The sequence below is a fragment of the Schistocerca serialis genome, chromosome 9 (genome assembly GCF_023864345.2).
Source record: "Schistocerca serialis cubense isolate TAMUIC-IGC-003099 chromosome 9, iqSchSeri2.2, whole genome shotgun sequence".
Lineage (NCBI taxonomy): Eukaryota > Metazoa > Arthropoda > Insecta > Orthoptera > Acrididae > Schistocerca > Schistocerca serialis.
The window spans coordinates 141,477,940-141,497,554 of NC_064646.1; the positions used below are offsets into that span (position 1 = coordinate 141,477,940).

The window sequence follows — 19,615 nt, forward strand, 5'->3', positions numbered from 1 at the left end:
GTCTGGAAAGGATACGACGTTGCAGTGCTGCGTTATTCTGAATTAGCGATGCAAAGTTCCACTGATCACGCATGCGTGTCCAAATGTACTCAGCTAGTACATATGAGTATACAGGGTGAAAAGTATTTAAACCGACAAACTCTGGGAGGTTGTAGGGGACGTCAAAACAAATAAACAAATATTTTTCCCTAATGTCATTTTTTCCTAGGAGGAGTATTTAAAACGGTAGAGGAAGATTGCTCTGGCGGCAAATTAATTAAATCAACAACCACTTTTCTATTTTTTTTATGACCATGAGACAACACATTAACACAACCAAATTCCAATTACAGTACATTTTCAAAAATGGCGCCTTTGATACGCAAAGAAAGGTTACACCGTCGGATCGTGTTCTGTCTGACACGAGCAAACATCACAGGAGTATCCTGAATTGTTCCTGCTGCTGCTACTATCCGGGCAACCAGATCCTCTTCTGATGCAACAGGAGTTGCGAAAACAAGGTTGCGGATCTCTCCCCACACAAAAAAGTCCAGAGGGGTTATATCTGGGGATCGAACAGTCCATGGTACAGGACCACCTCTAGCAATCCACGTTTCTGGGAACCATCGGTCCAGGAATCGACGCACACGACGACTGAAGTGTGCCGGCGCCCCGTCATGTTGGAACCACATGCGTTGTGTTGTAGGGAGCGAGACGTCTTCCAGCAATTCTGGCAATGCTCTGGCTAGAAAATTGTAATAGTGCCTGCCGTTTAATGGCCTAGGTAGCAGATATGGCCCAATTAAAAAGTCCCCAACAACACCGACCCACACATTAACGAAGAACCGCACTTGATGAGCGCTGGTAACTGTGGCATGTGGGTTATCCTCACTCCAAACATGCGAATTGTGCATGTTGAAGACTCCATCACACCCGAACGTTGCTTCATCGGTAAACAACACAGAGGATGGAAATGTAGGATGCATTTCACAGTGTCCCATGTACCACTGCGAAAACTGTGCTCTGGGTGGATAATCAACTGGTTCCAGGTTGTGGACACGCTGTAAGTGAAATGGACGTAACAATTGCTCTCGAATGACTGTTCTTACATTCGTCTGACTCGTCCCCACGTTACGTGCAATTGCACGAATGCTGATTGAAGACAGCTTCCTCAAATTGCAGCGTTCTTACCGTGCGACGGCGTCCCTGTCCAGGTAATCTGCTAGATGACCCGGTCTCACGCAGCCCGTCCGTTGTGGTGCGCTAAGTAGTACGCACCAACCACACAGTGTACTCACTCCACGTGTATCGCTCCATTAGTAAACAGAGACAACGCGCTACTACACTGGTGGACAGCAGTTGTCTACAACTGAAGAGCGTAATACGCCCTCTAAAAACTGAAGCTCGTAATACAGCCTCTAGCAACTAAAGGTCGTAATACGGCCTCTAACAACTTGTAATGTCTCTTGCAACTGTCCACAGACATAAAGACTCGCTGGTTTTTTGGCGCGAGCTAAATTCTATTCAAGAGAATTTAATTAACTAGCTTAGTGTGTGTTTATAAAATTACAGTTAATAAGAAAATTCTTCATCGAATTAATAACAATGTGTCATTTTCCAGTTGGATTTGTTTATTGTTATATTGCATTCATATATGTTCATGAGAAAATGCGGCAATCGGAGTATAAAAGAGAAAAATTTGATCGTCAATCACTACTAACAAAGATTAATTTCAGCTGGAGAGGTCATGCAGCAAGACTTAATTAAACGTTCTCTATCAGCAAAATTTCATTGTAACCATGCATGAATAAGATATAATTTTTTTTGAAATTGTCTCAAATAATAAAGTTTTTAATATTCTGACATGCTATCCACATTCGTACTTGAAACCAAATTAGGAAAGATTCAGATCTACTTCCACCTGGAAAAGCCAACGAAACACAAAAAAAATAAAAAAATTAAAACCAGGATTAGAACCTTTCGGCTTACTCAAGAAGATGGATGAAATTATCCATGTTTTCAAAATTGTTTTCCGATCTGGAGTTATGATATTGTGCAACTACAGTATCGATTAAGACACCTAGGTGTGGAAAGTATAAGACGAATGGATTTTCCCATTCCTCAGATGGAAGATTGGATGGATCAGGTCCATATTTGAGTTTAAACTGAATCTGGAGAAATACGAATAATTGAATGGATCAGGTCCATTATTAAGTTCAAAATCAATCTGGAGGAATTCGACTAACCCTTCTCTTCCAGGAATATTTAATAGTTGACCATTCCTTAGACGAATTTCGATTGTTTCATGCCACAATCCTGAGTACCTGTTCCTGAGGTTCCTTCTGGTCTCTCAAATCCGTTACGTTTCCTGTCCGGTACGCCAATGCGACGCCTGTCTCCGTGCCGTGTCCCATGTTACGGTTCGATCAGTTTCACCGCAGTTCAGCAAGACATCGATGAAGAAAATTTTTCTGAAGATTGTAAAAATTTTCATGTGTAAAGATTTGTTTTGGCTATGAGCAGATTTTATCTTTCCTACGAATTCTAGAATATCTCTCAAATTTCTAAATTGTTCTGTCTTTCCTATCATCTCTTTCAAATTCTAAAGGTGGCAGGGGTAAAATACAGGGAGCGAAAGGCTGTTTACAATTTGTACAGAAACCAGACGGTAGTTATTAGAGTCGAGGGACATGAAAAGGAAGCAGTGGTTGGGAAGGGAGTGAGACAGGGTTGTAGCCTCTCCCCGATGTTATTCAATCTGTATATTGAGCAAGCAGTAAAGAAAACAAAAGAAAAATTCGGAGTAGGTATTAAAGTCCATGGAGAAGAAATAAAAACTTTGACGTTCGCCGATGACATTGTAATTCTGTCAGAGACAGCAAAGGACTTGGAAGAGCAGTTGAATGGAATGGACAGTGTCTTGAAAGGAGGGTATAAGATGAACATCAACAAAAGCAAAACGAGGATAGTGGAATGTAGTCGAATTAAGTCGGGTGATGCTGAGGGAATTAGATTAGGAAATGAGACACTTAAAGCAGTAAAGGAGTTTTGCTATTTGGGGAGCAAAATAACTGATGATGGTCGAGGTAGAGAGGATATAAAATGTAGACTGGCAATGGCAAGGAAAGCGTTTCTGAAGAAGAGAAATTTGTTAACATCGAGCTCAGATTTAAGTGTCAGGAAGTCGTTTCTGAAAGTATTTGTATGGAGTGTAGCCATGTATGGAAGTGAAACATGGACGATAAATAGTTTGGACAAGAAGAGAATAGAAGCTTTCGAAATGTGGTGCTACAGAAGAATGCTGAAGATTAGATTGGTAGGTCACATAAGTAATGAGGAGGTATTGAATAGAATTGGGGAGAAGAGGAGTTTGTGGCACAACTTGACAAGAAGAAGGAACCGGTTGGTAGGACATGTTACGAGGCACGAAGGGATCTCAAATTTAGTATTGGAGAGCAGCGTGGAGGGTAAAAATCGTAGGGGGAGACCAAGAGATGAATACACTAAGCAGATTCAGAAGGATGTAGGTTGCAGTAGGTACTGGGAGATGAAGCAGCTTGCACAGGATAGAGTAGCATGGAGAGCTGCATCAAACCAGTCTCAGGGCTGAAGACAACAACAACAACAACAACAACAACAACAACGTGATACCTAGTTGGGGTCGAAGCCTCCTGGTTTTCCAGGGTTTCCCTGTGAAGGCCAGTTACTGAGTAGTTAGACCAGAGTAACAACTATATAAGTCCATCTTCCCTGGTTGTGTACGTAGGATGCGGGTATGTACACGTGAAAGCAACAACTAGGTATGTAGGTAACGAAGATCGGTGTTAACCTATACCAAATCTCTTTCAATTCTTGTAATCAAAAAATCTTACTGACTTCCTAAAATTTATAGGAACGCATGTTCCGCAAATTCTAACGAGTTAGCCAATACAATAGTTAGCTCGCAAAGTGGATACATATCAAACTGAAGAGCGTAACACGGCCTCCACCGGTTTAAATAATCCTCATAGGAAAAAATGACATTAGGGAAAAATATTTGTTTTGATGTCCCCTACAAACTCCAAGAGTTTGTCGGTTTAAATACGTTTCACCCTGTATAAATAATGTTCGTGAAAGAGTGAATTTGTTGAGTAGCAGATGTCTCATTGTGCATCATCAGTAAGTGTGTAGGCGCAGGAGCTGACCTGTGAACCAGCAGGTGCCCTTATTGATGTTGGGCTTGAAGGGCGAGTCTTCGGGCACGGCGGGTGAGAACTCGGCGCCGACGGCGGCCGCGCAGATGGCAGCAGTGCAGCCCCAGGCGTAGGCCGAGTACCACAGGAAGCGACGGCGGTCGCGCTCTAGCTCCGGGGACTGCGTGGTGCGCATCCCGCTGCAGCCAGAGGAAGCAGTGGCGTCACTGTTCAACAACACTGGACACATTGCAGTTCTAGAACAAGAAAATACATAGTTCAACTTTTAGGAGTCTCCATTGATAGTCTAATTAGGCTGGTGGTTTTCTTCATGGAGAAATCCAAAAGACAGGTGTGAAATTTAAAATTTTCCCGGTGAACTAAATATTCAAAAACATTCTGGCTTGCAGCCGGTCGTCGTTAGCTTCCATCCACGATATTTCGACTGGACAACTGCCAGCCATCCTCAGGTGAGCCATCGAAGACTGACGAAGACGCCCTCCGTTCCGTAATATACAGGGTGTTACAGAAAGGCACGGTCAAACTTTCAGGAAACATTCCTCACACACAAAGGAAGAAAATATGTTATGTGGTCATGTGTCCAGAAACGCTTACTTTGAAAAGTCCCCTTTGAAAAATTGTACATGACTGTGCTTAAACTGACACACAATATTTTTTTTGGCGCAACGCAATCTGACTTTCAGTAATCCCTACAAGAGAATGGCCCTGACTAAAGTAACCTATACGTTTCACAAATCACTTACCTCACAAAAATCTTCGTTACTCGAACTACTGCAATACAGCGAGCGCTACTACTGCCAGCTAAATAAAAGATTCAAACTACGGAAGGCACTAACTACTGATAGGCATAGTTAGCAAATGAAAGATTTTAATAGAGAACAAACAATGTATTTACCTTAATAGTCATAATATATATAGAAGTTCATGAAATCCATTCTTACAAATGTACTGTTTCTGATGGACACACCTCCAGATTATCCATTCTCAAAAATCGGCCATCTCACTTCCCCACATCCACCACTGCTGGCGGCTCGCCTCCAACTGCGTGACGCTACACGCTGTTAACATCCAGCTGCCCAACACTACAATGGCAGACAACAATGCAAACTAGCCACAGACTGCACACAGCACAGCCAGTGATTTTCATACAGAGTGCTACCTGGCGTTACCAATATAAGAACCTAAACAGCCTACTTACCACTTTCCATGTTAGAGCTCATTTTAATACTTCTCTTCAAATCACATTAATCAGGGAATGGAAACACACAGCAACAGAACGTACCAGCGTGACTTCAAACACTTTCTTACAGGAAATGTTGAAAATGTCCTCCGTTAGCGAGGATACATGCATCCACCCTCCGTCGCATGGAACCCCTGATGCGCTGATGCAGACCTGGAGAATGGCGTATTGTATCACAGCCGTCCACAATACGAGCACGAAGAGTCTCCACATTTGGTACCGGGGTTGCGTAGACAAGAGCTTTCAAATGCCCCCATAAATGAAAGTCAAGAGGGTTGAGGTCAGGAGAGCGTGGAGGCCATGGAATTGGTCCGCCTCTACCAATCCATCGGTCACCGAATCTGTTGTTGAGAAGTGTACGAACACTTCGACTGAAATGTGCAGGAGCTCCATCGTGCATGAACCACATGTTGTGTCGTACTTGTAAAGGCACATGTTTTAGCAGCACAGGTAGAGTATCCCGCACGAGATCATAATAACGCGCTCCGTTGAGCGTAGGTGGAAGAACATGGGGCCCAATCAAGACATCACCAACAATGCCTGCCCAAACGTTCACAGAAAATCTGTGTTGATGACGTGATTGCACAATTGCGTGCGGATTCTCTTCAGCCCGCACATGTTGATTGCGAAAATTTACAATTTGATCACGTTGGAATGAAGCCTCATCCGTAAAGAGAACATTTGCATTGAAATGAGGATTGACACATTGTTGGATGAACCATTTGCAGAAGTGTACCCGTGGAGGCCAAACAGCTGCTGATAGTGCCTGCACACGCTGTACATGGTACGGAAACAACTGGTTCACCCGCAGCACTCTCCATACAGTGACGTGGCCAACGTTACCTTGTACAGCAGCAACTTCTCTGACGCTGACATTAGGGTTATCGTCAACTGCACGAAGAATTGCCTCGTCCATTGCAGGTGTCCTCGTCGTTCTAGGTCTTCCCCAGTCGCGAGTCGTAGGCTGGATGTTCCGTGCTCTCTAAGACGCCGATCAATTGCTTCGAACGTCTTCCTGTCGGGACACCTTCGTTCTGGAAATCTGTCTCGATACAAACGTACCGCGCCACGGCTGTTGCCCCGTGCTAATCCATACATCAAATGGGCATTTCCCAACTCCGCATTTGTAAACATTGCACTGACTGCAAAACCACGTCCGTGATGAACACCAACCTGTTGATGCTACGTACTGATGTGCTTGATGCTAGTACTGTGAGGCAATGAGTCGCATGTCAACACAAGCACCGAAGTCAACATTACCTTCCTTCAATCGGGCCAATTGGCGGAGAATCGAGGAAGTAAAGTACATACTGACGAAACTAAAATGAGCTCTAACATGGAAATTAAGCGTTTCCGGACACATGTCCACATAACATCTTTTCTTTATTTGTGTGTGAGGAATGTTTCCTGAAAGTTTGGCCGTACCTTTTTGTAACACCCTGTATAGCGTGCAGCGAGTATTCCGCGCATGCGTTAAAATCATATGGAGAGACGAACCACACCGCGCGCCAGCAACGCCCCCGCTGGTGGAACTGCAGAACTCAGCTGTGTTCGGCGTTGTCAATTGCCGCGGCCATCGGAGTACTCTGACGTCTTCGTCTGGAGCAGATCTTAGCGATGACGGGGTTCCACGCATTATGTAGCTGGTAGCCTTTGTCACGGTTGATAAGATTGTCTGTCATGCGAATTTCTGCTGATTCTTTTATGACGGAGTCCCAAAAGGGTGTTGCTGTGGCCAAAATTGTTGTCTTGGCATACTCCATTGAGTGCCCAGTGGAAATGCAGTGCTCAGCAATTGCAGACTTGCTAGGTTGCAAAAGGCGAGTACAGCGTTGATGTTCAGTGCAACGTTCTTCTACTGTTCGCAATGTTTGTTCTATACATGACATGCCACACTGACAAGGTATTTGATAATTTCGCGCCTTCCGCAATGCCTGATCGTCTTTCACTGATCCCAGCAGGTCGGAAATCTTCGATGGTGGACGGAAAATTACTTTCACTCCGAAACCGTGGGGGATTCTTACAATTTTGAAGGAAATGTTGCCAACAAAATGAAGAAAAGCTAAAGATTTAGCAGACGCGCTCTCTTCTTTCTCCACTCCCTGTTTCTTTGGCTTAATTGCAAGTGCCTTGCTAATTTGCCGGGTAGAATAGCCATTCTCTTTGAAAACCCTCTTGAGATGGGCAAGCTCTTCAGGCAAACTATCTGTATCTGACGCTACTTGAGCTCTGTGTACAAGTTTTTTAAGTACACTCGTTGTTTGCGATGGGTGATGGCAGCTGGACGAATCGAAATACAAATCAGTATATGTGGACTTTCGATAAACCGAATGCCCCAGAGAGCCATCACTCTTCTGTCTAACTAGCACATCCAAGAAAGGGAGGCAACCATTTTCCTCTCAAATGGTTCAAATGGCTCTGAGCACTATGGGACTTAACTTCTGAGGTCATCAGTCCCCTAGAACTTAGAACTACTTAAACCTAACTAACCTAAGGACATCACACACATCCATGCCCGAGGTTGGATTCGAACCTGCGACCGTAGTGCATTTTCCTCTAATTCCATGGTAAACCGAATGTTCTCATGAATGGAGTTGAGGTGATCTAATAACTCCATTAATTTTTATTCTCCATGTGGCCGCACTACGAAATCAGCAGCCCTCAAACCAACTGTTTTTTGGAGGTACGTGGATGACACTTTCTGCTCCAGAGGAAGACGTCAGAGAACTCCGATAGCCGCGGCAATTGACAACGCCGAACACAGCTGAGTTCTGCAGTTCCACCAGCGGGGGCGCTGCTGGCGCGCGGTGTGGTTCGTCTTTCCATATGATTTTGACGCATGCGCGGAATACTCGCTGCACGCTATATATTACGGAACGGAGGGCGTCTTCGTCAATACCCGCTGGCTACACCAGCTCGCTGCATAGCTAGCACTGCAGAACTGTGCTGAGGAGACACCCAACAAGACAACCTACGTGTGAAGACGCATTACATCGGCATGCATGGGAGGCAAAGCAATAACTGCTGCGAACTCCATCACACATCGGAGGACAAGTTATCTCCGTGCAGATCCACGCGAGTCTTCGTCAGTCTTCGATGGCTCACCTGAGGATGGCTGGCAGTTGTCCAGTCGAAATGTCGTGGATGGAAGCTAACGACGACCGGCTGCAAGCCCGAAATCTTTTCAAAAGGCAGGTGTTAGACCTTGTAAACTTATAGGGTGGTGCATATATATCGACGACACATTAGACATGGTGAGAAACAGCTGTGTGTTTTCCCAAGACATCCTAACAGTCTCCACTTCGACATTAAAAAGCTGGAGGTAGAGGCAGAAGAGGACCAATAGCTAGACTTTCTAGATGTGCTGGGTACGAGAAATGCTGAAAACATGGGTCGCAGGGTGTTTAGAAAACCGATACACACCGACCGATATCTGCTCAAACTTTCAGATCATCACTTAAGTCAGCAAAGAGGAAAGATTAATACGTTCGTAACACGTACAAGACGAATTTCTAACATAATTAATCTAACAGTATTCGCTCTAGAACTCACAAAATCAATGTCCCTCTGAACTACCGTAAAAGGCGTTTCAGTTGCATTAGTGAATATATGATCTGTTTCCACACATGGGACATGTTTATAATGTTACGATATATCGTAGCATCTTTGACACTCAAATGTTTGTAAGCACTTTGTATGTATCAAAACATGTGGGTGCATGTTAGAAATCTTTTCTGTGACAAATATAAAGTGTTCAGTGAGAAAAATTTACGTGTGCAACGATAAGAATGCAGTGGGAATGCATTCACACCTGTTCGACGAAAACTATGAACACAAACACTCCAAACCGACATTTCACGTAAGTCACATCCTGTGCAAGTCTGTAACGCAACCATCTGTGTGGCGTGCTTACAATTATGTATTATTTATATTTTAGGACAATTAACCTGTAAAAAAACGCACCACATGTTCTAATGAAAGCATCAAAACCGTCTTAAGATGAATCGTAATGATTCGAAACCGGTAACTGTACGTTTTGAATAATGGAAATGTAAATAAATTTGTGGCTGCTTGCTGTCTCAACACTATCAAACCATGATAATGCTCATAAAACAGAGAGAGAGAGAGAGAGAGAAAGAGAGAGAGAGAGCTACATCCCATCTAATTCCAAGGCTAGTGGGCAGGTCAATTTCGGAGTCCGTAATATCGTTCAAATGTTCGAGAGCGATATGAAATAAAATTAGTCTATTGAAGGAACATGACAGGTATGTTAGGAGGATTTTGATAAAGTGTGTTGCACTCATACAGGTAACGGCACAGGAAAGCTGCTGTGGCCAATACAGGGGAATTTTTCAAATTTTTTGAGTCCTCATCAAGTATGCGTACCAGAAGACATAGAACGAATTCAGAAAAGTGCAGGTAGGATCTTAACAGGGCAGCGTAACCGACACTGGAGTATACCGGAAATATTCAGGGTGTTGAATAGGAAGTTCTGGAAAAACGCGACATTGGCTCTCGAAATCCGACTTGATAAATCTAGAGGCCCGATATTATAGGAAGACGGCACAACATAACCTGTGTCACTGTCTCGTGAAGGGTTAATGAGAATACGATGATGGATTAGGGGGCATTTGTGGTGTGCAGCCAGTCACTTGTTGTGTTTGGAAAGAACTACATTTCGGTCTTGGTGGAGTCGCCAGTGATTGTTGAAATCGAGTTTCAGAATGTTTTACTGTCAGGCGCAATTACACACAATTTCAACAGGAAATTACCGGTTTCGTCCGTCAGCGACGACGTTCAGGCAGTGAGAAGAAAGCAGGAGCTCAAGCAAACCACGTTGTCAGATACTATTCACATCTCGAACCATTCAACAATTACATACTTACAGAAACACATTATACCTCCACATTTTTGTCTAGGACGTACTGTCCGAGACATAAATTAACAATATTTCCAGTCCACTCATTCAGACCGAGGTGTTCGGCAGGTTTTTCTTGGTTGTAAGGCAAACGACAGAATTGGAAATTTTCTCCCATAAATTCCCACTGGGGAACCCCTGGACCCGACACCAGTTCTCATGTAGTCTGTCTAGATGAGCAGTTTAGAACTCTGCAATGAATCCGTCTCTCGAACAGCCTGCCTTGTGCATCAGAGCAAGTAATGAGGAGCTGAAAAGCACGATGGGTTACAGAGCCAAACAGTTACATATTTTCATATTTTTGGCTAGGTCCGTGTTGTCACTGGTACACATTAAATGTGGATTCGAGCTCATGGTTCCGACCAAGGAAAATGACTCAAATGGAAGTCCATTCCCATACCTACCCAAACATTTCGAAGTAGGTAGCCTTTATTCCATTCTCATTTATTTGCGATCTGGCTGAGAAGAACCAAGCTGTACGGTGCCTCAGGATACCAAGCAACCTCTCTTGCTTATTAGGGCAAAAGAGAAAATTTAAAAACAAGTTCTTTGTCAGTATCGAGAAAGAAAATTCGTATTGTAACTGTTAAAACATTAGCTAAGTACAGAAAAATCAGTGATCATCCCGATAATGGTAGATGCTGTACACAATTAGGTGATAAAATTGACCCCTGGTACCTAGAAGACCTGCTCCACACACATCCTCTGTGCCCAGGCGGTAGAACAGAGAGAGAGAGAGAGAGAGAGAGAGAGAGAAATAAAACCAAGGGTACTAAGCTTTATGTGTACAATCGCCCACTAGAAGACATTTCATACCACTATAATTATTTTCATAGGTGGAAGGCAGTTAGACACATACGGTAAGTTTCATTTCACTCGTTAAGCTTAATTAAGAGTAGTACCATTACTGTTTCCTTCACAGCAAGATTATAGTGTAGTAAACGAAACTCAACCAAATTTTCTAAAAGTTCTGAGTGTTGGAGACTGGAGGTAAAGTTACTCACGTGAAGGTGCAGGACATGTCGATACACATGACGTTCAGCCAGAAGAAGGCTGCCAGGAACGTGAACTGTACGACGAACGCTGCAACAGACGATCATAAGAAGTTAAGATTTCGTCTTGGTGGCACGCTAAAGTAAATCGTAGTGACAAGAATGACAAAGATCAGGTGGAAACTGCTACAGAATATTTTCTCGGTGAATTTTTATAAGTGCAAGAGATTCATGCAGTCTTCTGTATGCTAACTGCCCTCAACCAGCTACCAGTTGCTCATAAAAACAAATGCTATCTTTTGGTCCTGACATACCGAATACTACGTCCTTGAACTTTAAGCTTTGATCTGTGCGCACACAAACACACACACACACACACACACACACACACACACAGAGAGAGAGAGAGAGAGAGAGAGAGAGAGAGGGAGAGAGAGAGTGAAATACATTTCAAGAAACCGGCTAGGCACATGTATACAATCTGTTAGCACTTGTTCATCTATACGCAACGTTACCTGCACTTGTAATGTTCCGTAAGTTTAGGTGGTGCACCACATTGGATTATTGTTTGAATTGTTGTAAAGCCATGATTAATTGGTTTTACTTCAATAAATGAATAAACAAATGCATTATAATTTATACATATTTTAGGCGCTGCCCGCTGTCGTTGACAATCCTGGATGACATTAATATATTTATTATGTGGTCTGGAAATGTGCTTGTCTTGTGATGGTTTTGAGCATATGATCGCTTGTGAAACATGTTTCTAGTATAGTTATCACACCTGCAGGACATAAATGAAGCGGTGTGCAGTTCGACCGTAAGACCAAGTAAATTAGCAATGGTAATTCTGGGAGGTACATGTGGTCAACCAGTCTTACAAACGACTCCGTATTCTGGGCACCGCAGCTGTGGTAGTACATTATTTAGCAAGAATTTAGCAGTGTTAGCAGACATGTATATTGTTGCTCTCGTGTGCAAGAAGCAATCCAGGAAGAAAACAGAAGGGAAACTTACAGTTGTAGCGACTGGTTGGCCCTGCTCAAAATGCAGATGAATGTTTTCCCCCTCCTGAAAACGTTTCCAAAGGGGTGAAACGACGCTGTCGCCAATAGTAAATTGCCAGCCATTTTATTTGCGAACGGCTTCTAATCTGCCAACAACCGCTTCTCGTGCAGTGTCGTCATTCCGGCGGCAGGAATCATTTGCACCAACAGCACACACAACAACATTAAGAGACCTTGTATTGGCTTATAATGTATGCCTCTTCTTACCAAATTTTCCCACCGTAGTTTAGCCAGCGTCATGTTCCCATGACGTAGTGTATTCTCCTGGATCTCAAAGATCCCTTAACGTGTGGACTATCGGCTCGAAAGCATCCGGACACTACTGTGTAATGTTGAATGGACTACTAGATTTCACGAGAGGTAGAAACCGCCAGTGTAAAACAGAAGCAGTATCACCAAAGTGGGTCCGTCAGGAGGGCTGACTTCAAACTTGGACTAGTCACTGGATGTTACCGGAGTAACACATCCAACAGGAACATTTAAACCTCTCTTCATCTGCCCAGGTCGACTGTTGGTGATGAGACATCCAAAAGTTGATGGCACATTAGGTCATGCCGTATATCGGAAACCAACACACACAGATCTATATCTCCATGCCAGTAGCTGCCATCATCCTTCACAGACCATAGGTGTCCTTAACACCTTAGTGCATAGGGCGCACTGTGTATCCGATAAAGATAATTTGCAAGAAGAGCTCACATACCTCAAGAGCATTTTTAAATCGAATGGATTTTCTCCGCAACAAACTCGTACAGCTTTCAATGCAAAACCTAGATTGCTGGTATGTGATGGGAAAGAAGATGGTAATTCCTTCATAGCTAGTGCGTTTTTGCCCCATGTGGGTGCTCTTTCCTCGAAGATAGGCCATATTGTTGAGAAACACTGTGTTAGGTGATATACCCCCCGCCCCCCCCCCCGCCCCCCCCCACGGAGGTTGCATCTTTATTCGGTTCTGTGAAGGACGATTTATAGCTTTGCAAAGCGGGTGGGAATCAGATTCCTTGCCGAAATTGTGAGAAGTCGTATACAGGTCGAACAACACGCACTGTTCATGAGTGATGTGTGGAGCATCGAAGATACACACGCTTATTACAGCCAGACAAGTCAGCTGTGGCCGAACACTGCATTGATACAGGGCATTCCATGAATTACAGGGATGTGATGATTTTAACATAAATCTCTTCCTTTTGGGAATCTGTTTTCAGGGAAGCTATAGAGATTAGATTAGCTAATAATTTATAAATAGAGATAATGGTTTTAATTTGGACAAAGCATGGAATCCAGCTCTTGGGGTAATTAAACTGCAGAGAAGTCGTCACGGTGTCACCGCCGCCGATCAAACATCGATAAGCGAATAGAATGTCTGTATGCCTTCGCCACAGGCATCGCATGTGTAAAAGCGTATTTCTTTGCCGCCGACCAGCATCTGCGACCCGCACGCGCAGTACTGCTACGGTGGAGCATATAAGGCCGCGCTTGGCATCTTGTCGTCAGTCTTGTGACTCACTCTGAGGATGACCGGACGATACGCGGCTGAAATATCAGTGGAGAAAATTTTATTTGCGCGGCTGCATGCCCGAAATTTAATGGACTATTCATTACGCGACGACAAATTGAAAATGCACTCAATGAAAGCGTCCCCAACAGAGTTCAAGCAGTCGTAAAGGCGAAGGGGGGACACAACCCATATTATTGTCCACTAATAGGTGTCCGGATGCTTTTGATCAAGCAGCTTATAGTCGACGATGTTTGAATATCACAGGCGGTTATGATTCACGTTCCAGAGAGTTATTTAAACTGGTCTGTCATGCATCTTCAGGCAAGGCGACGAACACTGTCGTGTGCTTCTCACGTTGCCCAATTTATTGATGCACTGTATGCTGCTCTGGGCAGGTGCCAAGATCGCAGTAGCGCGACAGTCAACACTACTCGCCCTACGTCAGCAGGAAATGAAGAATTCCATGTTTTTTCCAAGTAATAGGGCTTATCGCATAGGATCACCTTTTCCGCCATGTGTAAATTTAATCATTATTCTCGTGTATTTTTCCTTTATTTATCGAAATCAGAGAAATTAGAAATGAAAAGGTAATATCCGTAGTACCACAGGGAAGTGTGATAGGACCGTTGCTGTTTACAATATATATAAACGAACTAGTAGAAAGCGTCGGATGACCTTTAAGGCTATTCGCAAATGATGCAGTAGTCTATACCAAAGTAGCAACGCCATAAGATAGTAAGAATTTGCAGAACGACCTGCAGAGAATTGATAAATGGTGCACACTCTGGCAGTTGACCCTGAAAATAAATAAATTTAACGTTTTGCGCATACCTAGGAAATGAAATCAACTTCTGTACAGTTACACTATTGATGACAAACAGTTGGAGACAGTAAAATACACTACTGGCCATTAAAATTGCTACACCACGAAGATGACGTGCTACAGACGCGAAATTAACCTACAGGAAGAAGATGCTGTGACATGCAAATGATTAGCTTTTCAGAGCATTCACACGAGGTTGGCGCCGGTGTCGACACCTACAACGTGCTCACATGAGTAAAGTTTCCAACCGATTTCTCATACACAAATAGTAGGTGACCGGCGTTGCCTGGTGAAACGTTATTGTGATGCCTCGTGTAAGGAGGAGAAATGCGTACCATCACGTTTCCGACTTTGTAAAGGTCGGATTGTAGCCTGTCACGATTGCGGTTTATCGTATCATGACATTGCTGCTCGCGTTGGTCGAGATCCAATGACTGTGAAATGCAGAATATGAAATCGGTGGGCTCAGGAGGGTAATACGGAAGGCCGTGCTGGATCCCAACGGCCTCGTAACACTAGCATGGCTGTAACGGATCGTGCAGCAACGTCTCGATCTCTGAGTCAACAGATGGGGACGTTCGCAAGACAACAACCATCTGCACTAACAGTTCCACGTCTGCAGCAGCATGGACTATCAGCTCGGAGACCATGGCTGCTGTTACCCTTGACGCTGCATCACAGACAGGAGCTCCTGCGATGGTGTGCTCAACGACGAACCTGGGTGCACGCACGAACGGCAAAACGTCATTTTTTCGGATGAATCAATGTTCTGTTCAAAGCATCATGATGGTCGCATCCGTGCTTGGCGAGGTCGCGGTGAACGCACATTGAAAGCGTGTATTCGTCATCGCCATACTGGCGTATCACCTGGCGTGATGGTATGGAGTGCCACTGGCTACACCTCTCGGTCACCTCTTGTTCGCATTGACGGTACTTTGAGCAGTGGACGTTACATTTCAGATGTGTTACGACCCGTGGCTCTACCCTTCATTCGATCCCTGCGAAACCCTACATTTCAGCAGGATAATCCACGACCGCATGTTGCGGGTCCTGTACGGGCCTTTCCGAATACAGAAAATGTTCGACTGCTGCCCTGGCCAGCACATTCCCCAGATCTCTCACCAATTGAAAATGTCTGGTCAGTGGTGTCCAAGCAACTGGCTCGTCACAATACGCCAGTCACTATTCTTGCTGAACTGTGGTATGGCGTTGAAGCTACATGGGCAGCTGTACCTGTACACGCCATCCAAGTACTGTTTGACTCAATGCCCAGGCGTATCAAGGCCGTGGTAGTTCTAGGTACTGATTTCTCAGGATCTGTGCACCCAAATTGCGTGTAAATGTAATCAAATGTCAGTTCCAGTATAATATATTTGTCCAACGAATACGCGTTTATCATTTGCATTTCTTCGTGGTGTAGCAATTTTAATGGCCAGTAGTGCATCCAGAGCGATCTTAAGTGGAATGACTACATAAAACAGATAGTGGGAAAAGCAGGTACCAGAGTCAGATTCATCGGAAGAATGTTACGAAAGTGTAACTCAACCACGAAAGATGTGACTTATAAGGAGCTTATTCACCCGATTCTTGAGTATTATCCATCTGTCTGGGATTCCTTTCAGGCAGGACTCATAGAGGAGATAGAGAAGATCGAACGAAGATCGTCATGGGATCGTTTGGCTGGCGAGAGAGCGTTACGGAGATGCTAAACAAACTGCACTGGCAGACGTTACAAGAGAGGCGTTGTGCGTCACGGAGAGATTTACTATTGAAATTTCGGGACAGCAGTTTTCAGGAGGAGTCGGAAAACATATTGCTTCCCGCCACATACATCTCGCGTACTGACCACGAGGAGAAAATTCTAGATGTTAGAGCCATACAGAGGTTTACTGACAATCATTCTTCCCACGCACTATTCGCGAGTGGAACAGGGTTGGAGGGATCAGATAGAGGTATCGAAAGTGCCCTACGCCATACACTATTAGGTGGCTTGCGGAGTATGATGTAGACATAGATGTAGATGTAACATTTGACATTGGCATTTCCGATCCAGCGTCCTTAATTAATTTTGTAGTCTACTATTGTTAAAGTTCTTCTTTTCTTCACCACGGAAACGCCCGGCCACTATTGTGGGAATGACTTTCGGACCTTGTTCAAAAATTACCTGCTGTTTTATGTTACCCATTTATGATAACTTCCTTAGGATATCTAAATATCCAGAGGCAGAATTACTCTGATTTCTAAATTAATCATCAGACATGCTGTTATGGAACCAGGAATGATATTGTCTTCAATCCGAAGACTGGTTCTATGCAGCTGTGCACGCTACTCTTCCTGTGCAAGCCCCAGCATCTCTATAGCCACCTGCACCTGCTTACTGTTGTCAAACCTTCATCTCCTCCTATAATTCCCCTCCCCCTCTCCCATACACAGCTCCCTCCATTAGGAAACGGTATCACAAATTTCTTTCCTCCCCAATTCTGTCCAGCAGCTAATCATTAGTAGTACGAGATACCCATTTAATCTTCAGCATTCTTCTGTAGCACCACATTTTAAAAGCTTCCACTCCGCTCTTGTTGAACTGCTTGTCGTCCACTTCCACACGAGGATACACTCCAGCAAATATCTCCAGGAAGGACCTCCTGACACCTACAGTTACGAGAGCCATCCAGAAAATAAAGAACATTTCTCCAAAGCAAGATGTTCTTTAATAATACTACAGAAACTCAATATACACGTTTTGACATATACTTTGACTACTTTTCCGCGTAGTCCCCCTTTTACATTGAGACATACGTTGTACCTTGTTACGAGTTTGTGTATACCGTGTGGCTGCCTTGCTATCGAATTAAGTCACGACAGCATCCTTCAGGTCATTTGTGAAGCGTATACCAGCAAGCTGCTCATTCAGTTTTGGAAACAGGAAACAGCCCAACGGTGCCAGGTCCGGAGTGCAAGGAGAATGCACGAAGATGTCCCACCGGAATTTCTCATGCGGCGAGGCGTGTGTCTGCTAGGCAGTTTGCGAACGTGTATTGTTGAGCAACAATAATTCCACGCGAGAGCTTGCCTCTTTGGCAGTTCTGCATCGCCTGGCTAAAACGTTCAAGGATAGCACTGCATGTGTCGCTATTGATCGTTGTGTTGCCTGGCATGAAATGGACGAGAGAGACGTCTTCACAATCGCAGAATACAAAAACCATCACTTTCTGGTTATATCTAGCTTATTTGAACTTGCGTGGCTTTGTGGCGACCGAGGATGACGCCACTCCATAGACCGTCGCTTCATTGTGGGGGTGTTATGATAAGCCCATGCTTCATCTCCTGTAACCATCTGGTAAATAAACGTATTGCCTTCCTTTTCGTAAAGCTTCAAGAACGTTAATGCAGCACCCACTGCCGCAGCTTTCCGGTCATCCCCGAGTATGCATGGTACTCACCGTGCACAGATTCTGTGGTACCCTGAGTACTGACTGAAAGATCCATGCACCATTAAACGATATACTACCTGGCACTGCATTGATGGGCTGTGCGGCTGGTCCCGGCGGAGGTTCGCGTCCTCCCTCGGGGATGGGTGTGTGTGTTTGTCGTTAGGATAATTTAGATTAAGTAGTGTGTAAGCTTAGGGACTGATGATCTTAGCAGTTAAGTCCCATAAGATAAAAAAAAAAAAACTTCCTGGCTTTGTTCATGCACGTCGCTAATCGTGGATGTCGATTATCTCGGATGATACGGTCAATCTTTTGTTTCAGAGCATCTGTGATGACGGAGGGTCGTCCTGATCTCTCTTTGTCATGAACGTCCGTTCTCCCATTCTTAAATATTATGCATCACTTTCGAAGACCGGCTGCAATCATTAACAAGTCTGCGGCGAACGTCACAGAGTCTAACATTTTCGCCGGTTGAAGTGGCCGAGCGGTTCTAGGCGCTACAGTCTGGAACCGCGCGACCGCTACGGTCGCAGGTTAGAATCCTGCCTCGGGCATAGATGTGTGTGATGTCCTTAGGTTAGTTAGATTTAAGTAGTTCTAAGTTCTAGGGGAGTGATGACCACAGCTGTCCCATAGTGCTCAGAGCCATTTGAACCATCTAACATTTTCCGCTTGGAGAAAACAAATAATATCTTGGCACCTCACAGTCGGCAAATTTCCCAATCGGCACAAGCATGATCACATCTATCTCTTCAGTTAGAATGTGACAATGTCCGACTTAACAAACGCATCCGACAACTGCCCGCATCGCACTGAACACAAGATACCAATGAGCGGCTGCCTCAAGACAGGTGCGCGGACTGTACTTGCAAAATAATTGGAATAGAGATAAACATAAACATCATTTCTGCCCTTTTTATTGCTCATGAAAACCACACATTGCATGTTGTACCACCATACAGCGAGACCTACAGAGGTGATGGTCCAGAGTGCTGTACACACTGGTACCTCTAATACCGAGTAGGACATCCTCTTGCATTGATGCATGCCTGTATCTGTCGTGGCATATTATCCACAAGTTAATCAAGGCACTGTTGCTCCAGATTGTCCCACTTGAGCTGCGTCACGTCTTCCATAAACAGCCCTTAACTATCTATCCCAGGCATGACCGATAGGGTTCATGTGTGGAGAACATGCTGGCCACTCTGGTCGAACGATGTCGTTATCCTGAAGGAAGTCATTCACAAGAGGCGCACCATGGGGGCGCGAAAAGTCGTCCATGAAGACGAATGCCTCGCCAATATGCTTCCGAAATGGTTGCACTATTGGTCGGAGGATGGAAATCACGTATCGTACAGCCGTTTCCGCGCTTTCCATAACCACAAGCGGCGTACGTCGGCCCCACATAATGCCACCCCAAAACAGCGGGGTAATTCCACCTCGCTGCAGTCGCTGGACAGTGTGTCTAAGGCAT

General features: G+C 44.5%; 1 protein-coding gene across 1 annotated transcript in view; it reads right to left on the minus strand.

Annotated features, from left to right (window-relative positions):
• Nucleotides 1-19,615, minus strand: part of LOC126418599 (probable G-protein coupled receptor Mth-like 1) — a 121,824-nt gene that overhangs the window by 75,664 nt on the left and 26,545 nt on the right. The window contains exons 2-3 of the mRNA XM_050085432.1: nucleotides 11,335-11,413; nucleotides 4,164-4,351 (exon numbers count right to left, since the gene is read on the minus strand). Of these exons, the coding sequence (XP_049941389.1) occupies nucleotides 4,164-4,351; nucleotides 11,335-11,363 (217 nt within the window). The 5' untranslated portion in view covers nucleotides 11,364-11,413. The remainder of the gene's footprint in view (nucleotides 1-4,163; nucleotides 4,352-11,334; nucleotides 11,414-19,615) is intronic.